This window comes from Elephantulus edwardii, unplaced genomic scaffold (genome assembly GCF_000299155.1).
Source record: "Elephantulus edwardii isolate Elephantulus edwardi_28Jun2011 unplaced genomic scaffold, EleEdw1.0 scaffold00005, whole genome shotgun sequence".
Lineage (NCBI taxonomy): Eukaryota > Metazoa > Chordata > Mammalia > Macroscelidea > Macroscelididae > Elephantulus > Elephantulus edwardii.
The window spans coordinates 11,496,652-11,520,217 of NW_006399755.1; the positions used below are offsets into that span (position 1 = coordinate 11,496,652).

At 39.8% G+C, this 23,566-nt stretch overlaps 1 protein-coding gene across 1 annotated transcript; it reads left to right on the forward strand.

Annotated features, from left to right (window-relative positions):
* The first annotated feature begins 1,205 nt into the window (after positions 1-1,205).
* On the forward strand, positions 1,206-23,044 carry TTC4 (tetratricopeptide repeat domain 4). Its single transcript, XM_006879818.1, has 10 exons — positions 1,206-1,316; positions 1,857-1,974; positions 2,833-2,994; positions 9,549-9,626; positions 11,038-11,162; positions 13,779-13,865; positions 17,095-17,312; positions 17,868-17,949; positions 18,349-18,431; positions 22,942-23,044. The coding sequence occupies exons 1-10, from the start codon at positions 1,206-1,208 to the stop codon at positions 23,042-23,044; spliced, it is 1,167 nt and encodes a 388-aa protein (XP_006879880.1).
* The last annotated feature ends 522 nt before the right edge of the window (positions 23,045-23,566 follow it).

The window sequence follows — 23,566 nt, forward strand, 5'->3', positions numbered from 1 at the left end:
GAGGTGGATTAATTCAGTCACTGGGGTAATCGGGGAAGGTGTGTTAGAGACAGATTAACACAGGAATGAGCAAGGTTTAGAGCTGTTGTACGTAGGGTCTCTATGAGTCGCAGGCGACGCAAGGGCACATAACAACAACAACAATGCAGGCCATGGTGTTTTCAATCACTTGTTATGCATCCGAGAGCTGGACAATGAATAGGGAGGACAGAAGAATTTGAAAGCTCTGGAGTTGGAGAAGAGTACTGAAAATTCCACGAACTGCCAAAAGAACAAACAGATATGTCTTAGAGAAGGTGCAGCTGGAGTGCTCCTTGGCTGCAAAGATGATTAGAGTCCATCTCCCATACTTTGGGCAAGGAGAAGCTATTCCTTGGAGAGGGACATCATGCTTGGAATAGTGGAATTTCAGCGAAAGAGAGTAAGATCCTCAACCGGATGGATTGACACAGTGACCACAGCAATGGGCTCAATTATGTCAGAGATTATGATGATTGCACAGGATAGGTCTAGATTAAAATCTGTTGTTCATATAAGTCGTATTCGACTGCACCTACCAACAACAATTAAGAGTAATATATAGAAGGGGGGTGGAGGGGTGGGCAGGGAGGAAAGTGTTCAACTATAAATGAATGGAAATCTAAAATTTTAAACTTTCATTAAAATAATTTTTTTAAAAAAGTAATATATAGAATCTGAAATAACAAGTTTTTAGTAAATAACCAAATTAAGCACGTATCTCTAGTTTATTCCGACCTAAGGCGAACTTCTGTTGGTTTTCCGACGCTGTAAATCTAACCGGGCCCAGCCTGCCCCACCTTTCTCCACAGGAGTGTCAGGGTGGGAGGGTTTCAACCACCCACCCATTGTTGGGTTAACACACCAATTAATCTACTACGCCACCAGGACTGAGATGATAGGTTAAGTGGAAACACTATGGAGTTTTGAGCTTACTCACCGCCTTGAAAGTAGTAGCGGTTTGCAGGGTCGGGGGTAGGTACCCCTAGAGAGCGGGAAGGGAGAGCTTGGAGCTAGGACGGGTCGGGTACAGATACGCCAGCGGAACCTGAGCTGCCTGGGTCGGCGCCGCCCGGAGGATTGAAGGTCGGACGCTCACGCACCGGAAGGAGCCTCACGGTTTCCGCACCGGCTGCCTCGCTCCGTCGGTAACACTGGTATTTTGACTAGGAAGGTGGGACGCTGCAATGGAGTCAAATGTGGTAGACAGTACCTCTGATGATGCCATGGACGCATTCTTGGAAAAATTCCGGAGCCAACCTTACCGCGGCGGTTTCCACGAGGACCAGTGGGAAGAGGTGGGTGATCTCGTTATCCGAATGCACGAGGCTCCGGTGACCACTGTCGCTGAAGTGAAGGGGGTGGTTTTTGCTTGAGAGTTGAAAAATCAGCCTCAGCGTTTTGGGTGTTTTCTTCACTTGCCAGTACATTTAAGTGTCCTGGTTTTGTAATGAGGTAGACTTGTGGCTTCACCTCTTACTGCTTCTACTAACTTACCAGTTAACTTATCAGCCTGTTGCTTCACCTTTTAAATACCTTTATCGGTAGCAGCAACCTCGTAGAGTTGTTGATGAAGTGGGATGATTGCTAGAAGTATCAGGCTCACAGGGCAGACACAGTGAGTGGCTTTACCGCCACTCTTGTAGAATGTGAGAACTGACACTGTTCAGAAATCTTTAACCTACGGTCGGCCTTACCGATGGGAAGTTGAGGCCAGAATTGGGGGAGATACAGAAAATCATGATGAGTAAGACAACTTTACTTTAGACTGGTGAAACTGTATCTATTCAGAGAAAACCCTGGTTCATGGAATTAATTCTTCTCTTAACAATCTCCAGGAGTTTGACAAAATCCCCCTCTTTATGAAGAAAGCACCATTAGAAATTGATCCGAAAGAGAATCCTGACTTGGCTTGCCTTCAGTCAATTATTTTCGATGATGAACGATCTCCAGAAGGTATTTACATCATTGTAATGTGTGTTTTGTGTTTGTGTTGAACTGAGGTGTGAGTTAGAAACATGGATAAGGAGACATAGTATCTCAGTAACTATATTCATGCCACGCATACCTAAGTAAGTACCTGCTAAAGGTTTTGTGGTCTGTAGAGAGAAATTTAAGTACAAGGTTTTGCTCTACATTCACATTCCAGTGGTGGCCAAATTGTCCTAAAGAATCAGGAGATATGTATGATCAGAGTCAACACGCATGAAACCAGTTAGAGCCAGAACTCTATGAAGCTAACTTGTTCTTCTCTCTTAAAAATTGTCCACCTCCTCCAAGGTGCAGTCTTACCACTTTTCTCCCACTCATTTCAGGGGCAAATATTTGAGCTTTCTCTCTCCGATAGTATTCTGTCTTACACAGGTTTCAGCTTTCACAGGTTTTAATCTGCTAGCCCTGAGAATGTCTATAAAGAGCATGTGTGATCTCAAAAATGGATTGTAAATTTGAGCTGAGTCTTAAAAATGTTGTAGATTCTTAACAGAGTAAGGATAATTTGCATTCCAGAGAACGAAACAACATAAGCAAAAACAGAAGTTTGATTTCACCTTCTTCAGAAATGAGGGGGGAATCCCCCTCTTTTCTCTTAGAACTATTTTAACAATGCTTTTTTTCTGTAAGCACTTTATAATCTATCTTATTAAATTCTTGGAATTTGTCATAAATTACTGCATGCTTTCTATTTAATGAGTCTTCCCCCACCTTTGTTTTTTTGTTCTTTTTCTTTTTGGTATTCTTTTTTTGTTTGTTTTGTTTTGTTTAAATGAGCCTTTTAAAAGACAAGAAATGGTAATCATTTTTCCTCTTATTCAGAACAGGCCAAGACATACAAAGATGAGGGCAATGATTACTTTAAAGAGAAGAACTATAAGAAAGCTGTAATTTCCTACACTGAGGGATTGAAGAAGAAATGTGCCGACTCTGATTTGAATGCTGTCCTTTATACCAACCGAGCAGCAGCACAGTACTACCTGGGTAATTTATTATTCAGTGCTTTCTAAAGAATTAGTGTATAATTAAAGGTATTAGTGCCTACAAGAGGGTTGGAGAGAATCAGTAGAAGGGGCATAGTTTATCCGACAGAACTAAACTCAGAGTTTGTTCAACTTGAATTCTGATCTTAGCTAGATGGAGTTTAAAGAGAAACTGTGTAGGTTGCATAATTCTTACTATCTGAATCACATAATTGGCTTGTTATATGCCATCAGGTCAGATCCTATTTATAGCTGATCCTCCAGTGGGTTTTCAGAGGCAGAAAATTACACAATACATTGTCATTCTTTCTTCTGTAGAGCAGCTGGTGGACTGAATGTACTTACTTTTGGGTTGACAGTGCAACTTCTTGCTTGAGATGACCTATAGGAAACAGTCTTACTCAAGTCTTGTAAACCTTAACTCAAGTAACACTTACTAGCATGATAAAGGGTATTCTGCTGATAGAACTTGGGGAGATGTTATTTGGATACTTATTTTTGCCAGGGTAGATGGGAAGATAGTGATCCTACTACTTGAAATAGGTAGTCTAGAGAAACAGAAATGTCAAGAAAACAAAGATTCTTACCACTAGACCTTGTGAGAGGCAGCATCATGATAGATGGAGAAGAGATCAAAACTGTCAACAACTTCATCTTGCTTGGATCCACAATTAACACCTTGGTACGAGCAGTCAGGAAATAAGGAGATGCATTGCACTGGAAAAAATCTACAGTTAGGGATCCCTCCAAATTATTGAAGAGTCAATTTATTATCGCAATTTGAGGACTAAGGTGCATCTGATTCAGGCCATAGTCCTTGTGATCACTTGCTATACATCGGTGAGCTGGACAATTAATAGGGATGACAGAAAAAGAATTGATGCCTTTGAGCTCTGGTGTTGGAGAAAAGCACTGAACAAACATCCCATGGACAACCAAAAGAACAAACAAATATGTCTTGGAGAAGGTGCAGCCAGAGTGCTTTTTGGAAGCTAGAATAATGAGGCTTTTTCTCGCATACTTTGGGCGTGTTGCCAAGAGGGGCTGTTCCTTGGAGAGGGACATGATACATAGGAAGGGTGGAGGATTGGTGAAGTAGAGGAAGACTCTCAACCAATTGGATTGATGCAGTGACTCCTTCAGTGGGCTTTTGTGTGTCAGGAAGTGTGAGGATAGTGGCAGGATAAAAGAGGGTTCAGATCTTGTGTTCTTAGGGTCGCTATGAGTCATACTTGACAGCATCTAACAACAACAGAGAAACAACAGATTTTAGGAAGGAGATTATGGGGAGAGATAATACATTTACTGTTACGCATGTCAGATTTGAAGTACCTGTAAACCATCCAGTGGAGAAGTTTGGAAATCAGGTGGATTCACTGGTATAAATCTTGGGGCGTGGGGGGGAGTTGGCCCAGAAATTTATGTTCATAGATTTATATTCATAGTCATGAACATATATAGGTAGCAGGTGGAAGCTAAGAATGGACTAAAATCCTTCACAGAGGATGTATAGTTAAAGAGCATAAGTTGTTGAGGAAGAAACCTTAGGAATCAGAGACAGGGAAACGGTTCCTAAATAGATTGATCAGGGAGAGATAAAGAGAACCAAGAAAGAGTAGTCTTAGATGTCCAGGGAGTAAATTTAAGGGAAAAATAAGCAGAACAGAAAGATAAAGACAAATGTTGGCCAGAAATTTTGAGCCCCACATGAATATTGCAAATATTTCTACAAATTGAATGGTGGTTTTTGGCTACTCTGGTGATAGAGTTTGTCCTTTTCTATATAAGGTGCAGAGCCCTGCTTTCATGTGGACCAACGTCTGCTTTTAAAATTTGAGATACGTCCTGCTGATTTGTCAGAGGCCTACAAAACATAATTTCTTTAAAAAATTGTAAGAGTAGCAAGTTTTAAAAATATCAGCAGTAAACCAAACACATTGCCATCGGAAATGATTCTAACTCAAGGTGTCCTTCCACTGACTTCCCAAGGCTTTAAATCTTAACAGGAACACTGTCTCATCACTAACCTTTTGGTTGATAGCCCAACAAGATATAACCAACCCACTGTGCCACCAAAATTGTCATCCCTTAAGTCTATGCCTAGTGTGAATGTTGGATATATGTCCCTCTGGTCTTTTTTGTTGTTATACTGTCAAGTCAGAACCAATTCAGCTCAATCTCCAGCAGGTTTCTAGAGGCTGCATATTGCATGGAAGGAGATGCCCATTTTTCTTCAGCAGAGTAGCTGGTGACTCTGAACTGTATGCCTTTGAATTCGTAGTTTAACTCTTTACCACTAAGCCACCAGAACTTCTCGTCTTATTTATTTAAGTGTACTCTTTATTTTTATTACTTTTACATATACATGTAATTTAAATACACAAATTGTTCTTTATTAAAGTATCAGTTCCTTGACTGTCTCTCCAACCATTTTCTGCCCTTAAGAGGAAAGGTTCCACTCTAGTTCCAATCAGAGGAACCACTTCCAACTCTTTTCTTTCCAAGCTGTTTCTTTTCATGTTCATCTCTGTATTACTAAATAACATATTTATATTACTGTTTTAATTTTCTAATTTTGGACATTAGCTGTTAATTCCTGCTATGGTAGAGATTAATTTTTATTTTTTTACCACATGCCCACATCCAGCCTCTCTGTCCTGAAATATGAATATGTATGGGTATTCAGCCAAAATGCCATTGTATAATATAAATTGCATTGTTTTGTAAATACTATATACAACCATGTTGAATGTTACAATTGTTTTCCTTCAGTTAAGAACTGTCGTTATGTTTACTTGGTTTTCATGTACTTAGGCTAATTTATTGATATACTCTTCCTGTATTTCTGACTCCCTCATCAGGTGTGGCATCCACTTTTCCTTCGTGATGACACTGCCCTGGGAGTCTTCTGACTTTGGTCTGAACATTCTCTTTGTGCTTAGTGCACAGCTGTGATCCTGGGATCGTGCTTCTCCTTTGGGGCTTCCATTGATCTCTTGTGTTTGATGCGAGTTTCTTAGAAAACACAGTTTTTCTTCCTAGCTTACACTAGTGTTTTGGTGGAACACATTCTTTAGTATATCCCTGATAATGAAGGCTTGACAAATACATTTTAATGAAATCTTGTACTTTTATTTCACTCTATTACTCATCTAATTACCATTGAATCAGAATCGACTCTCAGTTGGCTCCAGCATGTTTTCTGAGGCTGTAAATTACAGGAGAGGATAGCGGATTTGAACTGCCTGAAAGCCACCACCTTTGGGTTAGCTGCACAGCTCCTGCAGACCTGTCACCTACTCTGCTACCACTTAAGTAATGGGTAATTTCTATAGGTATAGCATTCCAGGCTGAGAAGGGTCCCTCAAAAATTACAGCATTTCTTCATTCTTAATAGTATTTCTGTCGAAGAGTCTAAAACAATTTTGATTCCTGATCTTTTGGATGGTGTTCTATTTTCCTTTGGAAATACTGAGGATTTTCTCTATTCCCAGTGTGCTAACATTTCAGAACTTGCCTTGCTATGGGTCCTGTGCATTATGGAGTCAGTGAACTCTGTTTGGAAAGGTGTTTCTAGAAAATTTTCATATACTATTTCACTATTCTTTGATGGAGTCCTAGTTGCCTAGTGGGTAAGGAGTTTTGCCACCAACCCAAAGGCAGATGGTTCAAATCCACCAACTGCTCCATTGGGGAAAAATGGACAGTCTCTTCCCATGCTATTTATAGCTCTGAAAATCCTCTAGAGGGTCAGCTGTGAGTTGGTTCCAGCTCAACAGTACATAACCATCCTCTTCGTGCTTTTTTTCTTTTTTGGAAATTTTTGACAATCAAGTAGGTTAATCAGGATTTGATATTTATAATGTACTTTCACTAAGTCACCATGGTTTGTGCCCAGAGGCCCTTGGCTTGTATGGAACAAATCACTCTAATGTACCTTCACTGAGTCACCATTGTTTGTGCCCAGAGGCCCTTAGTTTGTATAGAATAAATCACTAATCTTCACTAGCTACAGGAGGTCTTGCTATAGGAGACATGTAAGTAAAGGACATCTTACTGCTGCTTAAAGAAGTTTTCAACCCACCTTCACCCCCCATTTCAAGAGATTCCTGATGCCATTTCTGAGCCTCGGAAGTTCTCGGAATACATTAGTGACTTTTTGGCTTTCCTTCTGATGCTTTGGAATTTGGTTTTCTCAGGCCTTATAAGTCATTCAATACTTATTCTTTTGCTGTCCAGCTGTCAAAATCTGTTTGATATTATTCTCAGGGTGGTTTGGTGTTTGGTTGTGTTTTTTTTTTAAATCTTTGTGAGTTTATAGCTTTTTGTTGGTGTTTCAAGTGAGATTTCTAGGAGAGGACTGAGCATGTATTCTGTTATCTTTAACCAGAGGTCATTAGATCATTTTTATGCACTTTTATATAATAGTTGAGATCATGCTGCTTACATAGTTGGGGGTTTATTGTGTGTGTGTGTATATGTATATACATATAGTGCTTTTTAAAATTTTTTTAACGTAGACTAATATACATGGCTAAACACTTGCCAGTTCATCCGTTTCATTTGCGTATGTGTTTTTTTTTAATTTATTATTAATTTCAGTGAAAATTTACAGAGACTTTGGATTGCCATTCATTCATTGTTGAACTTTTCTCCCCTCCTAACCCTCCCCCCTAGGACACTACCCTCTTGGATAAGTAAAAGAAAAATTCTTTCATTGTTTTACAAACCCTACCCCAGATCGACTCCACTGTGCAGCCTTTGCTCTGGACTCATGCCATGACAAAAATACCTAATCACATATCCCTTTTAAACAGTTTTCTCCCTCATCTGTTTCAATGCAGTATACATTATTGAACCCATCTTTCTCAGTCTCTCCAACCCCGATGTCAGTCCTGTTTTACATCAGTGGCACCATGCAGTATTTGTCCTTTTTGTGACTGAGATACTTCACTCAGCATAATGTCCTCCAGGGTCACCCATTTTGAATATTTCATGAGTTCCTTGTTTTTCAATGCAGCACAGTATTCCATTGTGTGACTATACCACAGCTTCTCTAGCAATTCGTTTGTTGATGGGCACTTAGGTTGCTTCCAACTCCTTGCTATTGTGAACAAAGCTGCAAGAAACATGGGTGTGCATATATCTGCCTGGGTATCAGTTATGATCTCTTTTGGGTATACTCCCAGTAGTGGAATTGCTGGGTCAAATGGTATCTCTATTTGCAAGTTTTTGAGAAAGCGCCATACCACCTTCCACAGTGGTTGCACCATTTTACACTCCCACCAACAGTGAATACGGGTTCCAGTTTCTCCACAACCTTGCCAGCATTTGTTACTTGCTATTCTGTTAAATTTTGCTATTCTGACTGGGGTGAGATGATATCTCAGTTGTTTTGATTTCCATCTCTCTTAGAGCTAGGGATTTTGAGCATTTCTTCATGTGCTTGTTGGCCATCTGAATATCTTCTTCGTTGAAGTGTCTGTTCATATTCTGTGCCCATTTTTCTATTGGATTATTTACCTTTATCTTGTTGTGGTGCTCAAGTATTTTATAAATTCTGGATATAAGTCTCTTATGTGATATGTCATTACCAAATACTTTTTCCCAGTCTGTGGCTTCCCTTTTTACCCTGTTGGAGTTTTTGGATGTGCATAGGGATTTGATTCTTAGAAGATCCCATTCATCTATTTTATCTTCTCCTGGTTGTAGGTCATTTGCATATGTATTATTTTTATGAATGAATAATTCGTCACCTAATTTTAAAACAGAAAATTTTACCTATTTGCAAATGCTGTAAATCACATAAAGTTGTACCATACCATTGTTTACATTATTTGCTTTACTGTTCCACTATTTTTCAGTATATAAAATGTTTTTGCAATATTGTAAAAAAGGAATAGTTTTATCAGTAATCCAGACTATTACTTAGGCTAAAGCAAGGGTCTCTAACTTAACTTGTGTCTTTTTATCATACTTTCTCTAATAATAGACATTATCAGTCTTTAATTTGTAGCAGTTTTATGTTTTAGTTTTCATAATCATTAGTGAGGTTCAGGAGCTATGACAATGTAGTCCCTAGGCTGCTAGCCAAAAGGCTTCAATTCTCCAAACCCAGTAGTGACTCCAAGGGACAGAGATGGGAAGTTTCTTCCCATTAAAATTTACACCTTGGAAACCCAGTGGAGAGCCACCCTGAATGGGAGTCAACTCCATGGCGCTGAGTTTTGAGTGTGGCTGTTTCTACTCTAGGTTGTTGGCCATGCATACATAGTCTGGATTGTCTGGTATAAACATTTTTTAAAGGCACATCACTAGGACAATGATACTATTCTCCCCCTAAAAATAGCTGCTGTGATTTAAATTTCTCTAAGGTTGTATTGTCTCTATTATAACACAAAATTTTGGAAACATTCTAATCTCAAAATGTGTTCCCCTTTTTTATTAAATTGCATCTTTTTTTGGGGTTTGTTTTTTAAATTAATTTCAGTGAACATTTACAGAGATTGTGGATTTCCATTTATTCATTGTTGCACTTAAATTGCATCTCATTAGGCAATTTTCGTTCTGCTCTCAATGATGTGATGGCTGCCAGGAAGCTGAAACCCTGCCACCTGAAGGCAATAATAAGAGGTGAGTCTTGTAGAACTGTCATTATGCAAAGGATGGAACTCATTGCACCAGAAGTTGAGACATTTTAAGCTTATTTAGTAAGGTGCTAAATAAGATAGTAATTAGGTCATCTTGATTTTGTAATCTTATATTACGTTCCTGCTTTTTAAAAATAGCAACATAGCCATTTTAAAAGAATTCTCCAGAGAACAAGCTTTAAGAACTTTTGGAGAAATTGAAATGCCTCCTTTTGAATTAATAGAAAATAAAATTCATTAAGACAAAATAGCTCCAAATGCCATCATACTTCAGTTTTTCTCCACATTAAATGATCGAAAGGCAAGATCTTTAAATGTCATGTTAATATTAATTAAAAGATAAGTAATAGAACCTTTGCCGATAACATTGATGCTGAGATATTCCCAGATTGTTTTTTCCTGTTCTGATCTGACCTTTCTATATAATAATTGTGCTTTTATTACTTTTGTGTTTCACCTTTTCTTTAAGAAGCTCATAGGTGCTTTGCACACTTTAATTTATTCATCACACATTAATGTTTGCTACATCCCCATGGACCAGCTTAAAATGCTTTATCAGAGTTATGCCTCTTTAAGTTAATGCCTCTTCATTTTTAGAACATGGGAAGTAGATCCATTTCTCTTAGCTGCAGGGAGATGAAGGCACTGAACAAAGATAGGCAAATGAATTGAGTATAGTTCTGTGAAGTTAACCTCAGGTTGGAAGTCTGTAATCCTCAGATTAATTATAAATTTTATCTTATCATGTGACCTTGACAAGACACTCATTCCGAAAATAATTTTGTTAGTCTCTGGAAAGTGGAGTTGGATTCTGTGATAACATGCCTGTCCAGTTCTGGTGTTTGTAAATTCTCTGTAAAGTCTAAAAAGGCTAACTGGAGAAAAATTAATGAGATTACAGTAAAAACACTTTTTCCCATTTGTTTTGTTTTAAATTCTAAGAAAGGGAGGTAACTTAAACCAATCATCATAAAGAACAAGAGTAGGAGAGATTTGATTATCTTTGGTCTGGACACTGATTTGAATTACTGAGGGAGTTACCTACTGTCTTTTTAAAAAAAGTCATCTGAGATAATGGAGCTCAGACATATTCAGTCCTTTGTCTTAAGACCCTGCTTGTAAATGACAGAGTCAGTATTCTAGCCTAGATCTGTCTGATTTCAAAGCTTGTGCCCTTTGTTAAAAAGCTGCAACCTTCCTGACTTGAGCAATCTTTAATACCAGGGAAGCTTGTTTTTGTATGCAGGATACATACATGTATTCTTTGTGCCAGGGGCTCCTTTTCCAGTTCGCCTTTCACAGTGGTATCTAGTAGCTGGGGGAGGGATTCTGCTCCAGATGGGATTCTTTCTGTGTACATTGTCCATGCATTCTAAGTGTTCTGGATTCTTCAGGTGCCTTATGCCATCTAGAATTGAAAAATTTTGCTGAGGCTGTGATCTGGTGTGATGAAGGACTGCAGATAGATGCCAAAGAGAAGAAGCTTCTGGACATGAGGGCTAAAGCAGACAAGCTGAAGGTTGGTAAAATCAACAACCAGTTACCCTATGGCTTCCCTATATTGTGGCTCTCAGGCCATTACAAACGCAAACCAGCAATATGATAGTCTCAAAGGACTCTGTGGAGGGTACAGTTACAATAAAATATAGAGGGCTGTGTAGTCGTGGCCGAGTGCTTAAGGTGATGGACTAGAAAATATAATATAGATAAGCAAGAATATTATATAGGTGTTTGTATGTATGTGTGTGTATATATATGTAATACATACAGTGTACATATGTATTATGTGTATATATAGCAGTAGTAATATATACAACATTGATGAAACTTGAAAACATGTTCAATAAGAGAAACTAGATATAAAAGACGATATATAGGTCTAGATATATGAAATACCGGAACAGATAAATCTGTAGATAAAGAATAGATTGGTTGCTAGGAGCTAGAAAGAACTGCTGATGGGTACAGAGTTTCCTTATGAGGTGATGGAAATGTTTTAGAACTACATAAATGTAAAACAATGAATATGACAATAACAACAAAAAAAAAGCCAGTGGTTTTTCATTGCTTAGTCAGTTATAACTTAAAATGATTCTATAGGACAGAGTAGAACATAGAGTTTCCAAGGCTGTCAATCTTGACAGTAGCAGACTACCTTTGCTTTCCCCCCACAGAGCAGTTGGTAGATTTGAACTCTGGCCTTTTGGTTCCCAGACCTAATCTGCTGCACCACTAGGGCTCTTTGATACACATTAAAATGGCTAATGGTTAATTTTGTAATGTGTTAATGTTACTACAAAATTTTTTTAGGAAAAACTATTATAAAAGGAAAAAATGGTAACTGGAACTTAGTAAAACTTACAAGTCTACTTTTCAGGGGACATTGTTTATAAAATTAAAAGGTGAGCTGTAATGTGGGATAAAATATTTGTAGTCAATATTCTAAGAAAGGACTTATATCTAAAATATATAAAGATACAATACTCAAAAATACACATTTTAAAAATGGGCTTGATTAGATCATATAAACAAATGTATTCCCAAAGGAAAAAATATAATGGCTAGTTGTTGTTAATTTGCCGTTGAGTCACCTGTCACTCATAGCAACCCTATGTACAGCAGCCCTAAACATTGCTCTATCCTGTGCCAATCTTACTGTCTCTGAAACTCCTACTCCCATTACCCAGTCACTGAATCAGTCTGTCTCATTGAGTTGAAATGTGCTTTACATCATTGTTGTTGTTAAGTGCCATGGAGTCGTAGAGGACTCGGCGACCCTATGAACAAAAGACCAGAGCACTTGTATAACTTTCATTGTTTTACCACGTTCATAAATAATAGGCATAGATCAATGATAAGTCACATCATTAGTCATTAGGAAAATGCCATTAAAACTGCATTAGAATTAGAACATCATATCTACTTGAATGCCTAAAATACTACAAAGGCTGATAGTACACCATATGGTTAAAAACGTGGAGCAACTAGAATTCTCCTCCAGGAGAAGTGAGTTGGTGTAATCACTTAGGAAATCAGTTTGTCAGTTTCTTATAAATTTCAGCATATATGTACTCCATGATCCTACACTTTATTTCTTGGTAGTTGCTTAAAGCAAATGAAAAGTACACATTTCCAAAAATATCCATAAGAATGTTCCTAGTCAGTTTATTTTTATACTAATGTATTTCTAAAATTCAATTACATTGCTTTCTAGAACAGATTCTTCATTTCCCTCACCTCCCTACCCATCAAATTGTACAACCAAACCCATGATTAATTCCTCCTTTCCACCCCCCCTGTACATCCTCACCCCTCTGCTTCCACCCTCTTTCCCCTCCTTGGATTCTTATACCCATTCTACAATAATGATTTTATACAATATTTGTCCTTGTGGGACTGAGTTAGATCACTCAGCATAATGCTCTCCAGTCCCTCCCAAGTTAGGAAATTATAAAATCATTGCTTCTGCATGCTGCATAGTATTCTATTGTGTGAATGTAATGTAATTTCTTAATCCATTCAATTGGGCTGTTTCCATGTTCTTGTGATGGTGAATAACGCTGCTATGAACATTGGTGTACAAGTCTCCACTTGTGCCTCAGTTCTCATTTTCTCAAGGTATATTTCAAGTAGTGGAATAGCTGGGTCATATGGAATTTCTACCAACTGGGAACAAACATTTGCTAATACCACTGTAGTCACTTTATTTTTAATAATATGTAGAACTGGGAATAGTCTTTATGACCCAACAGTAAGAGAATGGATAAACAAATTGCTCTTCTGGTGCAGTATTATTTGGGAATAATAAGAAAAAACTATTAGTGATGGAGGAGACATAACTGCAGAGGGATATAAAGAAACTTTTCTGGGGATGAAAATGTTCCCTGTCTTAACAGGAATGTTGGGTATTCCGATGTATTCAATTGTCAAAGTTCATTGAACTGTATACTGGCTTTTAAATTTCTATTGCCGTGGGCTTTGTACATGTACTGTGTGTTTATTGAATTGTGCTTGCTACTGGTGTTCTGTAACACAGGAGCATGTGTTGGAAGGCCATGGGTAATGGTTCAGGAGCAGGTAGGGTAAGAGAGGAAACAAGTTCCTTAGGGCTGACGCATCTGAATTTCCTTTTCAGCGAATTGAGCAGAGGGATATAAGGAAAGCAAAATTGAAAGAAAAGAAGGAGCATAATCAGAATGAGATTTTAATTCGGGCTATCAAGGTGAGTTCTCATTATGTCTGTCTCTCCTAAATCCACTAGAAGCTTGGTGGTAACATTTCTTAGGATGCTGTACCTGAGTGGCTTTTTTAAAAATTTTGTGTGTGTACCGTCAAATCAGATCTGACTGGTACAGGAGGAGACTGCTCCTCCTTCTCTAGTAGAGCATCTGGTCATCTGGTGGATTCAAACCCCATACTTCAGGGATTACAGTGCAGCTTCTTGCCACTAGGCCACCAGAGCCCCCCTGAGTTGCTTTTTAAATTTTCTTTTTTATTTGCTGAAGTAATGTAATGAAGGAGCCCGAGTGCTGAAGTCAGACCATCAGAGTCCATTGTCATTGCTCCCACTTGCAAGCATGTGTTGACCTCAGGCAATTCACAGAAACCCTCAGAACCAGTTTCTTGGTTATAAAATTAAGGCATTGGCCCTTTATGGACATGTAATTGATAAGTTGAATTGAAATTAATAATTTCCAGCCTTTCAAATTAATCATTTCCAGCCTATTAAAAGGTGGAAGGTCCTGTTTGTCATGGCCATGTATATATAATTCAGAAATCATATGCAGAGTATATAGTGTGTGCCAGACATTAGTTGTGCAGCTAACCCAAAGGCTGCACCTCTGGTGATTGTAATCCACTAGCAGCTCCATGGGACAAAAAATAGCAGTCTCTTCCCATGGGATGTTCAGCCTCAAATTCAGTGGCAGGTCCCATATGAGTTGGTTCCAACAGCAATGAGTATGAGTGAAACACTGGGTAGTGTACCTTGCAGACAAAATGGTTAAGTTCTTGGCTGCTCACCAAAAGGCAGCATGTTCCATGGGAAAAGAATGTGGCAGTCTACTTGAGTAAAGATTTACAACCTTTGAAACATAATGAAACATCCTCTGTCCTGTAGGGTTGCCGTGAGTAGGGATTGATTGAACAGCAGTGGGTTGTTATTACTATCTTAGACATTGGGCAAGCTGCATTTTATTTAGCCTTCAGAGCCACATTCTGAGGCAGATGCTCTTGTTTTGCTAGATAATAAAACATATCAGAGAGGTGAAGCAAACTAACACCTTTGCTTTTAACCACTATGTGTCCTGAGGGCATCTCTAATTTTAGGACATTATTATCTAACTAATCAAAACCAGATGGCATTAAAAAAATCATGAACATTTTACCTCCTTTTCCCTCCCCTCAATTTTGAAATGAATGCAGTCTGATCCAGATGTTGCCTTTCCCTTGAAATCCTAGGTCACTTATTTGATCCATGACTATTTTGGTCTTCAAGAGGGATATAGGACTTTCTGTAGTTTCAAGATAGGTTCTTGATTTCATTCTTCTTGCAATAAAATTATCCACCCATTTAAGTTACTTGACTTTAAGTGCCTAAAACTGTCAAGATGTGCTACTCTAGTCCCTCCTTACCATAAACCATCTGTTAGTTTGTAACATGATATTACATGTCTTAGACATACATAACTGGAGAGGCGGCGAAGGAGAGGAAGACCTTCGATGAGATGGATTGATTCTGTGACTGGAGCGGTGGGAATAAGTGCATTTGAGATGGCTAGATTGGCACAGGATAGAACTGCGTTTAGAGCTCTTGTACATAGGGTCACTATGAGTCGCAAATGCCTGGATGGCACATAACAACAACACATATTAGACAAATCTTTTGTTAGGTGAGGTTGAGTATAGACATAGCAGCCATATCAACAGATCTGAACCCTCTCCTATCCTATAATACTCCATAATACTCTAGTTTCTCATCATCAATTTGCAGTAAGAAATTTGGTTATTAAAAGTAGAATATTTGAATGCCAGACATTTGTATATGGATTTTTTTGTTGTTTTTGTTCTTATTCCCTCCTTTAGTCTTAACTCTTCACCTTAAACTCCAGTCCACATAAAATTACTTTCAACAGTAACATACCCAAAGCCATGTAAACTATGTTATACCTAATGGCTTCAGGCAGCTATCCATGAACTCTGGTGGCCCAGTAGTAAGAAATTGTGCTGCCAACTCAAAGATATGCAGTTCAAATCCACCAGCTGCTCTGCAGGAGAAAAATTGGCAGCTTCTCCCGGCCTCTGAAAACCTGTTGGAAGGTCAGCTATTAGTTGGTTCTGACTTAAAAGTACATAGCAAGGAGGAGGAGGCAGGTGTCAGCAAACTGCAGCCATTGGGACATGGCCATGCCCACTTATTTATGTATTATTCCATGGTGGTTTTCATAATACAGAGTTGAATAGTTGAGACAGAGATTGTTTGGCCCACAAAGCCTAAAATATTTACATTATGATTTTTCAAAGAAAAATTCACCAACCCCTGATTTTAGGTCATCCTGATTTTAAGCAAGGTTTCAATCTGTTGTTCTGATGGTAATTATAAGTTGTGGTTGACTGGATGGCACGTAACCAACTGATGTCAAGGATATGGCCATGGTAATTTTGATTACCTATCATTTCCTTTTCATCTGCCAACTTTAGGATCCCCTACACATACCTATATCCACATGAGAGGCAACTCCCAACAATCCAGACCCTTGACTTGGTGCTCATATCCATGAAAAAGTCAAGATTAAATCAATACACATTACTTTTAGTATTTCATGTTGTAGCCAAGCTGAAACATATGCCATATGTTTCATATGTTGCTGTTTTATGTGCTGTCAAAATAGAACCAACTCATAGCTGACCTTCCAGTGGGTTTTCAGAAGCTGTAAATTGCATGAGGGCAGGGGGGATTGCCCATCTTTCTCCTACAGAGCAGCTGGTGGGATCAAACTGACTGCTTTTGGTTTGGCAGTACAATGCTTTACCTTTAGGCCACCAGAATTCCTTTTCTGAGTTTGTAAATATATGACAGTATTTTTCTGTGATTTTTGCATGTGCTGTCCCTTCAACTTTTCTGCTTGTCCTTGTCCTTGTCCTAGGCCTAGCATTTCCAGCCCACAGGCTAAATGAAGTCCATCTTCTTCAGTTCTGTAGCTCTGCTTTATATTGTGATTATTTCTATAGCTTTATCCCCTATTAGATTGTGAGAACCTTGAGGGCAGGAAACCATCTCTAGCTCATCTGCGTGCAAAGGAGAGTTGAGCAATTGCTGTCTACCATGTGCTAGGAATCCAGTATTAAGATGAATCATATGTAGATCTGGTGCGGGGAGAACTTGAGGTGTTTTGGTTTCCTTATTTCAGTGAAGCAGGCTTGCATCGTATGTGTATGCTTCTTTAATCCAGGCTAGAAACATCCAGTTAGTTTCTGAAACTGCTGATGAAGATGAAGATTCTGCCTCTGAAGATGTGGGTGAACTGTCCTTGGACAGGCTCATCTCTGAAAACCCCTATGGGGCCAGAGTGAATCTAGATGACCAGGGCAGGCTGAACTGGCCTGTGCTTTTTCTGTACCCAGAATATGCCCAGTCGGACTTCATCTCTGCCTTTCACGAGGACACAAGGTACTTACTTGTCTGTGATCCCTCTGCTCTTGCTTATGTGTTCTCTCACCCCTGCTGATTGGGGAGTTGGAATTGGTGAGATTCTGATGAAGGAAACAGAATAGTTAAGATTTCACACAGCCTAGTTTGGCAGACACGAATCATCAACATGCTGACTGGGCTGGTAGATGTAACACAGTAGTAAAATTCTAGCCAGAGTATATCACATAGCATGTTCCAATTATCAGCGGTAAAATAGGAAATCACTTTAGATTGTACATGGATAATAATTCAGGTGTATAACTATTAGTAAAAGTAATTAGCACATTTAACTTGAGATTTCATAAAGCTTAGAAGATGGCAAAATAAAAATAATGTTAAGACTGAATTGATTTAAAGAAAAATACTGTGTAACTAGTAGGATGTGATAAAGGTAATGTATTTTGGATGCTGCTGTTAAAAATGGCTTCAGCCTGCATTGTTGTGTTATGTATTTTCATTGGCATCCAGGGACTGCAGTGTGGGAAAACAGATTATGAAATAGTGATGCCCAGAAACCATATGTTTTGTCCATAGGTTCATTGATCATCTAATGGTGATGTTTGGTGAAATCCCCTCTTGGGATTTGGAGCAAAAATACTGCCCTGATAACTTAGAGGTAAGAGAAGTTTGGGATTTTTTTCAAACAGTCACAAATTACATACATACATACATACATACATACACACAAGCAACCATGGGTTCTTACTGATAGCTCCATTTTGATCCAATAACATAAATTTTATAGTCTTGATTTTTCCTTTTCTGTATTTGTAACAGTGAATTTTATTATTCTTACTATGTTTATATAGTCTTCTTCTGCAGAGGAGTTGGTGGATTCGAACTGTACGCCTCTGGGTTGACAGCACAACTCCTTACTACAGGGCCACCAGATTCTTCCTGTCAGTATTATAGCCTTGAAAACTCTATGGGACAGTTCTGCTCTGTCTTTAAGGCCATTTGAATCAGAATTGACTGAACGAGCCACAAAAATAACACTTGTTTGTTAATCTTGTAGGTCTACTTTGAAGATGAGGAGAGGGCAGAACTTTACCGGGTGCCTGTTGAGAGCACCCTGCTACAGATGTTGCAGCACCCTAGGTGAGTCATCTGCACAGGGCTGGGTAGAATGGGGAGAATGCTTAGGAAGACAGCCATGGTATTGGGGTACCTCTGCCTGTCAGGTTCAGTGCCTTGTGTTCCCTTCTCACCTTGACCCAAAACTGGGAGGTGGCAGCCGTGAGCTGGCCAGGCCTGTCAGGCTGGCCATTGACCAGACAGAATGCAGGATGCAAGTTAGCTCATTGATTGTGCCATGACACCTCTAGGTGAGGGTACATGAATAGAGATATCTGACCAGAGAAAGGCTGCTTGATTACTTTGCTTGTCTTAGCTGCTTGTATGCTAATTGTGCCTCTGTACCCTGAAATTGTGGAAAGGAAAGTGCATTGGCTTTTAAAGTCAGATACACAATCACTAGCTATGGGACTAAGCAAATCGCTACCTTTCTGAAACTGTTCCCTCATCTCCAGAATAGGAATAACTCATGGCTCACATGTCTTAGGGTTGCTGAGAACCAATGAGAGTACACTTCCAGGCATTCTGACAAACTGTAAGACAGGCCCACTGTGAAGTCATCTTTGTTCCTCATGATGGCAGCAAGCTGGATTTGGCAAGTTGTCTCTTGCTTTCCTATAAGATTGTGCTGTCAGTAGGTATATAAATTGCTGGACTATTTTTCTCTAATCTTTGAACAAAGCAAAGTAGAGAAAAGCTAAAGTTTTTGTGCAAAAAAATGCCTGATATAAGAAGAGAATGAAAAAAAAAAAAAAAGAAGAGAATGAGGTAATTGGGTGTAATGGGAAGTTGAGGCTAGAGAGCTAAGCTAGGCCTGGGACGCCCTGTCAAGGGGTGTACAGTGTATACTGATGGTGGTGTGGAGCCAGAGGGTTTATTTGTTTAGATAATAAAATTTATATGTAGACTAATACACAGATACTAAGTGTGTTGTGTGCTGGCGAGTCCTCAAAGTAGGCGAAAATTATAGAGAGCTTTAGAAAGCATATTGGGTGTGACTTGGAGATTTGTGAATTTGCTCAGCAGTAATGTCTACTTTGTCTTATTACTTCTGCTTTGGGTTGGTAGTTGGGAGAAGTAGATTTCCTCAGCACTGATCTTGCAGTGTTTTTCTCTGGATTCAAATCTCCCTTCTAGCTTATAGTCACAATCTTATACTGTTTATTTTCTTAGTTGTTAGCAAATGATACAGAGTTCTTTAAAGACTTGAGGTCTGCCCTACTCCTCAAAGAATGGGGGTGCGGGCATGGAATCTAAAGAGTAAAGTAGGCTGATGGGTGGAAGAAAACCAGTTTTATGTTTCTTAGGAAGTAATGTAAATGCTGCTGAAAGTGATCTCTTTCTCATTGACTAGTATCGGGGAGAGGATCCCAGGCTAGTTTCTGGCAACTCTAGACACTGAACTGTGTCGAACCAAGACTTCTAGCTGATGGAGAGGCAACATTATAATGGATAGAAGAAGGATTGAGACTGTCAATGACTTCATCCTACTTAGATCCATAGTCAGTACACTTGGTTCCAGCAGTCAGGAGATCAGGAGATGTATTGTACTGGGAAAGTCTGTAGTCAAGGACCTCTCCAAATTACTGAGGAACAACGATGTCTGATCTAGGCCACGGGCTTCTCAGTTGCTTGCTATCCATCTGAGAGGTGGACAGTTACTAAGGATGACAGAAGAACAATTGATGCCTTTGAGTTGTAGTGCTGGAGAAAAGTACTGAACATACTATGGACTGTAAAGAGAACAAACAGGTCTGTCCTGGAGAGGGTGAAACCAGGTTACTCCTTGGAGAGAAGGATTTTGAAACTCCCATCTCACATATTTTGGGCATGTCATCAGGAGGAACATGCTTGGAAAGATAGAGTCATCACAGGAGAGGAAGAGCCTGTATTAGGTGGATTGACACATTGACTATAGAAATAGGGGCAGGGGTGTCAGAGACAGTGAGATTGGCTTAGGATAGGGCAGGCTTCAGAGCTATTGTTCATAGGGTTTCTATGAGTCGTAGTCTACTTGATGGCATATAACAACAGTGATGTCAGTTTGAGGACTAAATGGTGCCTGATGGAGGCCATGATCCCTTCAGTTACTTGCTCTGCATCTAAGAGCTGGATTGTGACTAAAGATGACAGATGAAGACTTGATGTCTTTGTGGTATTGGAGAAGAGTGTTGAAGATCCCATGGACTGTGAAAAGAACAAACATAAGTCTTGGAAAAGGTGCAGCCAGAATTCTCCTTGGAGGCAAAGATGATGAAGCTTTGTCTCACTCACGTACTTTGGGCATGTTGCTGCTGCTGCTTGTTATATGTCGTCAAGTCACCTGCAACTTACAGTGACCCTAAACCCTGCTCTATCCCGTGCCAGTCTATGACACACCTATTCCCATTAACCCAGTCACTAAATCAATCCATCTCATCAAGGGTCTTCCTCCCAAGCATGACATCCCTCTCCAGGGACTCATCCCTCCTTGCAATATGTCTAAAGTAGGTCAGAGGAAGCTTCAGAATCCTTGCCTTCAAAGAACAGTCTGGTTTCACCCTCTCCAGGACGAACTTGTTTGTTCTAGAAGTCTATGATAGGTATATTCAATACTCTTCTCCAACACCACAGCTCAAAGTTATTAATTCTCCTTCTGTCATGACTGGTCATTGTCCAGCTCTATGATGCATAGCATGTGATTACAAAGACCATGACCTGTATCAGGCGCACATTAGTCTCCAGACTGACATCATTGCTCTTCAGTACTTTGGAAAGGTCTCTGACAGCACACTTTCCCAGTGCAATATGTCTTTTAATAATTTCTTGGCTGCTGGTGCCAAGAGTGATTGTGGAGCTAAGCAAGCTGAAGCTGCTAACAATCTCAATCTCTTCACCATCTATCATGATGTTGCCAATTGGCCCAGTGGTAAGAATCTTTGTTTCTTGATAAAGAGCTTCAGTCCATATTGAAGGATACAGACCTTGATCTTCTGCAGCAAGCACTTCAGGTCCTCAGTTTCAGCAAGGAGGGTTGTGTCAGCTTCATAATGTAGAATGTTGAGTCTTCCGCCAATCCTGATGCCACATTTCTCCTTATAGAGACCAGCCTCCTGGATAATCTGTTCTGCATATAGGTTGAAAAGGTATGGAGATAGGACACATCCCTAGCTCACTCCCTTTCCCAATTTTGAACCATATAGTGTGAACCATGCAGGGTTTCCTTGCTCTGTTCTGATGACTGCCTCTTGGTCCAAGTATAGGTTTCACGTTAGCAAGATCAAGTGTTCTAGGATTCCCATTCTTCTCAGAGTTAGCCACAGTTAGTTGTGATCCACGTAGTCAAATGCCTTTGCATAGTACTCCCTGCTTTCAGCCAAGATCCATCTGACATTAGCTATAGTATCCCTAGTACCACAGCCTCTTCTAAACCCAGCCTACACTTCTGGCATTTCTCTGTTGATGTACTGTTTCAGTTGTTTTTGGATAATATTCAGTAGAATCTTGCTTGCATGTGATATAATGGTATTGTTCAATAATTTCCACACTCTGTCAGATCACCTTTCTTTGGAATGGGAACAAATATAGATGTCTTCTGGTCAGTTGGTCAGTTGGTTGTTCTCCAGATTTCTTGGCACAACATGGAAAGGTTATTCCTTGAAGACAGACATTGTGCTTGGAAGGTGGAGAGGTGGTGAAAGAGAGGAAGACCTTTGACCAAGTAGATTGACACAGTGAGTGCAGCAGTGGTCTTGAGTTTGTCAGAGACTGAGGATGGCATGGGAATAGGACAGTGTTCAGATAGTGTCATTGGGTCATTATGAGTCATACTGAAACTAGACAGCACATAACAACAATATGGAGAGGGAGACCTGCTGAATAACACTAACACCCTAGACTTCAGGCTTTGCCACTTCCTGCCTCCCCAGCCTGCCCCACTCCTTTTCCTGTGTGTCTCAACAACAGGTGGCTTCAGCTTCCTGAAATCCCTGCGTTTTCCCCTCCCCATTCTCATCCCAACCCTTTTTCCAAATTAAAGTCAAACTCGGACTTTTCAGGAAAGTCAATCATTAACACCCTTACTGATGCCCTCTCCCCATAGAGGAACTGTGCTGCCTTTACTAATATTGTACCTCACAAAGACCTCTACAGTTGTGCCTCACTGTCATTAATTCGTTTCTTATCTTCTCCCCAGGACTGAACTCAGAAATAAGGACTATGGTTTTTGTTTTTTCCTTTCTGTTTTCAGTCCAGAAGTCTTTGCTTACTCTTGCCCTCCCTGGATGTCTGAAAATATGTTTTGCAGCTTTATTTCAGGGGTAACCATAGATGTGAATGTTGTTGGAGGACTGGCCCAAAGGTTCTAGCTATGGTGACAGAGAGAGGTTCATACTGATTGGCCACTTTTATAAACCACCAGCCCAATGAATGTGCTAAACTTGCATTTTAATGTAGGCTGACTTCCAAAGGTTCACCCTGAAGGTGGCTGGAAATTATCATTGACAATTAAGATTGTAATTCAATTAACCCCTTTTCCTTGGTTGTGTTTCTGCAGGTACTTTATAAAAGCCCTGACACCAGCATTTTTGGTCTGTGTTGGATCCTCTGCTTTTTGCAAGAATTATCTCCGGGGGAGGAAAGTGCACCAGATGAAATGACTGAGTCAAGCTGGAGAAGCCAAAACCCTGGGCTTCATCCCTCACTCTCCTGTGGCCATAGTGCACCACACTTGATTCAGCTCTGAGATGCTATTTTTGTCATTCTTGGGACAGTATTTTCTCGTATCTGGCTGGCAAGTTGCTGTTTGCCCTGGACTGCAGCTTATTTGGCCCAAGATCTGAGTGCCATCTGGTTTCCACTCTTCTCTGCTGACACAAAACTGTGTGCTTTGGTGTGGTCATCCTTAGACTCACTACAGGCTTGCTGTGTGAACCACCGGCTTCTGGCTCTAGAGACTATCAATTGCAGTTACCACAGCAGCTGACTTATGTGACCAGCTGGCTTCTGGATGGAGACCAGCTGATGATCTAGTGACATGGTTCTGATGGTCTGTGGAGTTATGATGTCTTAGGGAAGCTACTCCTTAAATTAGACTTATTCACAAAGGGCAAATTTTACATATAATTCCAAGGTATTTACAGAACTACTGAAAGTCAGACTAAGAGACCCTGGCCTCTGGT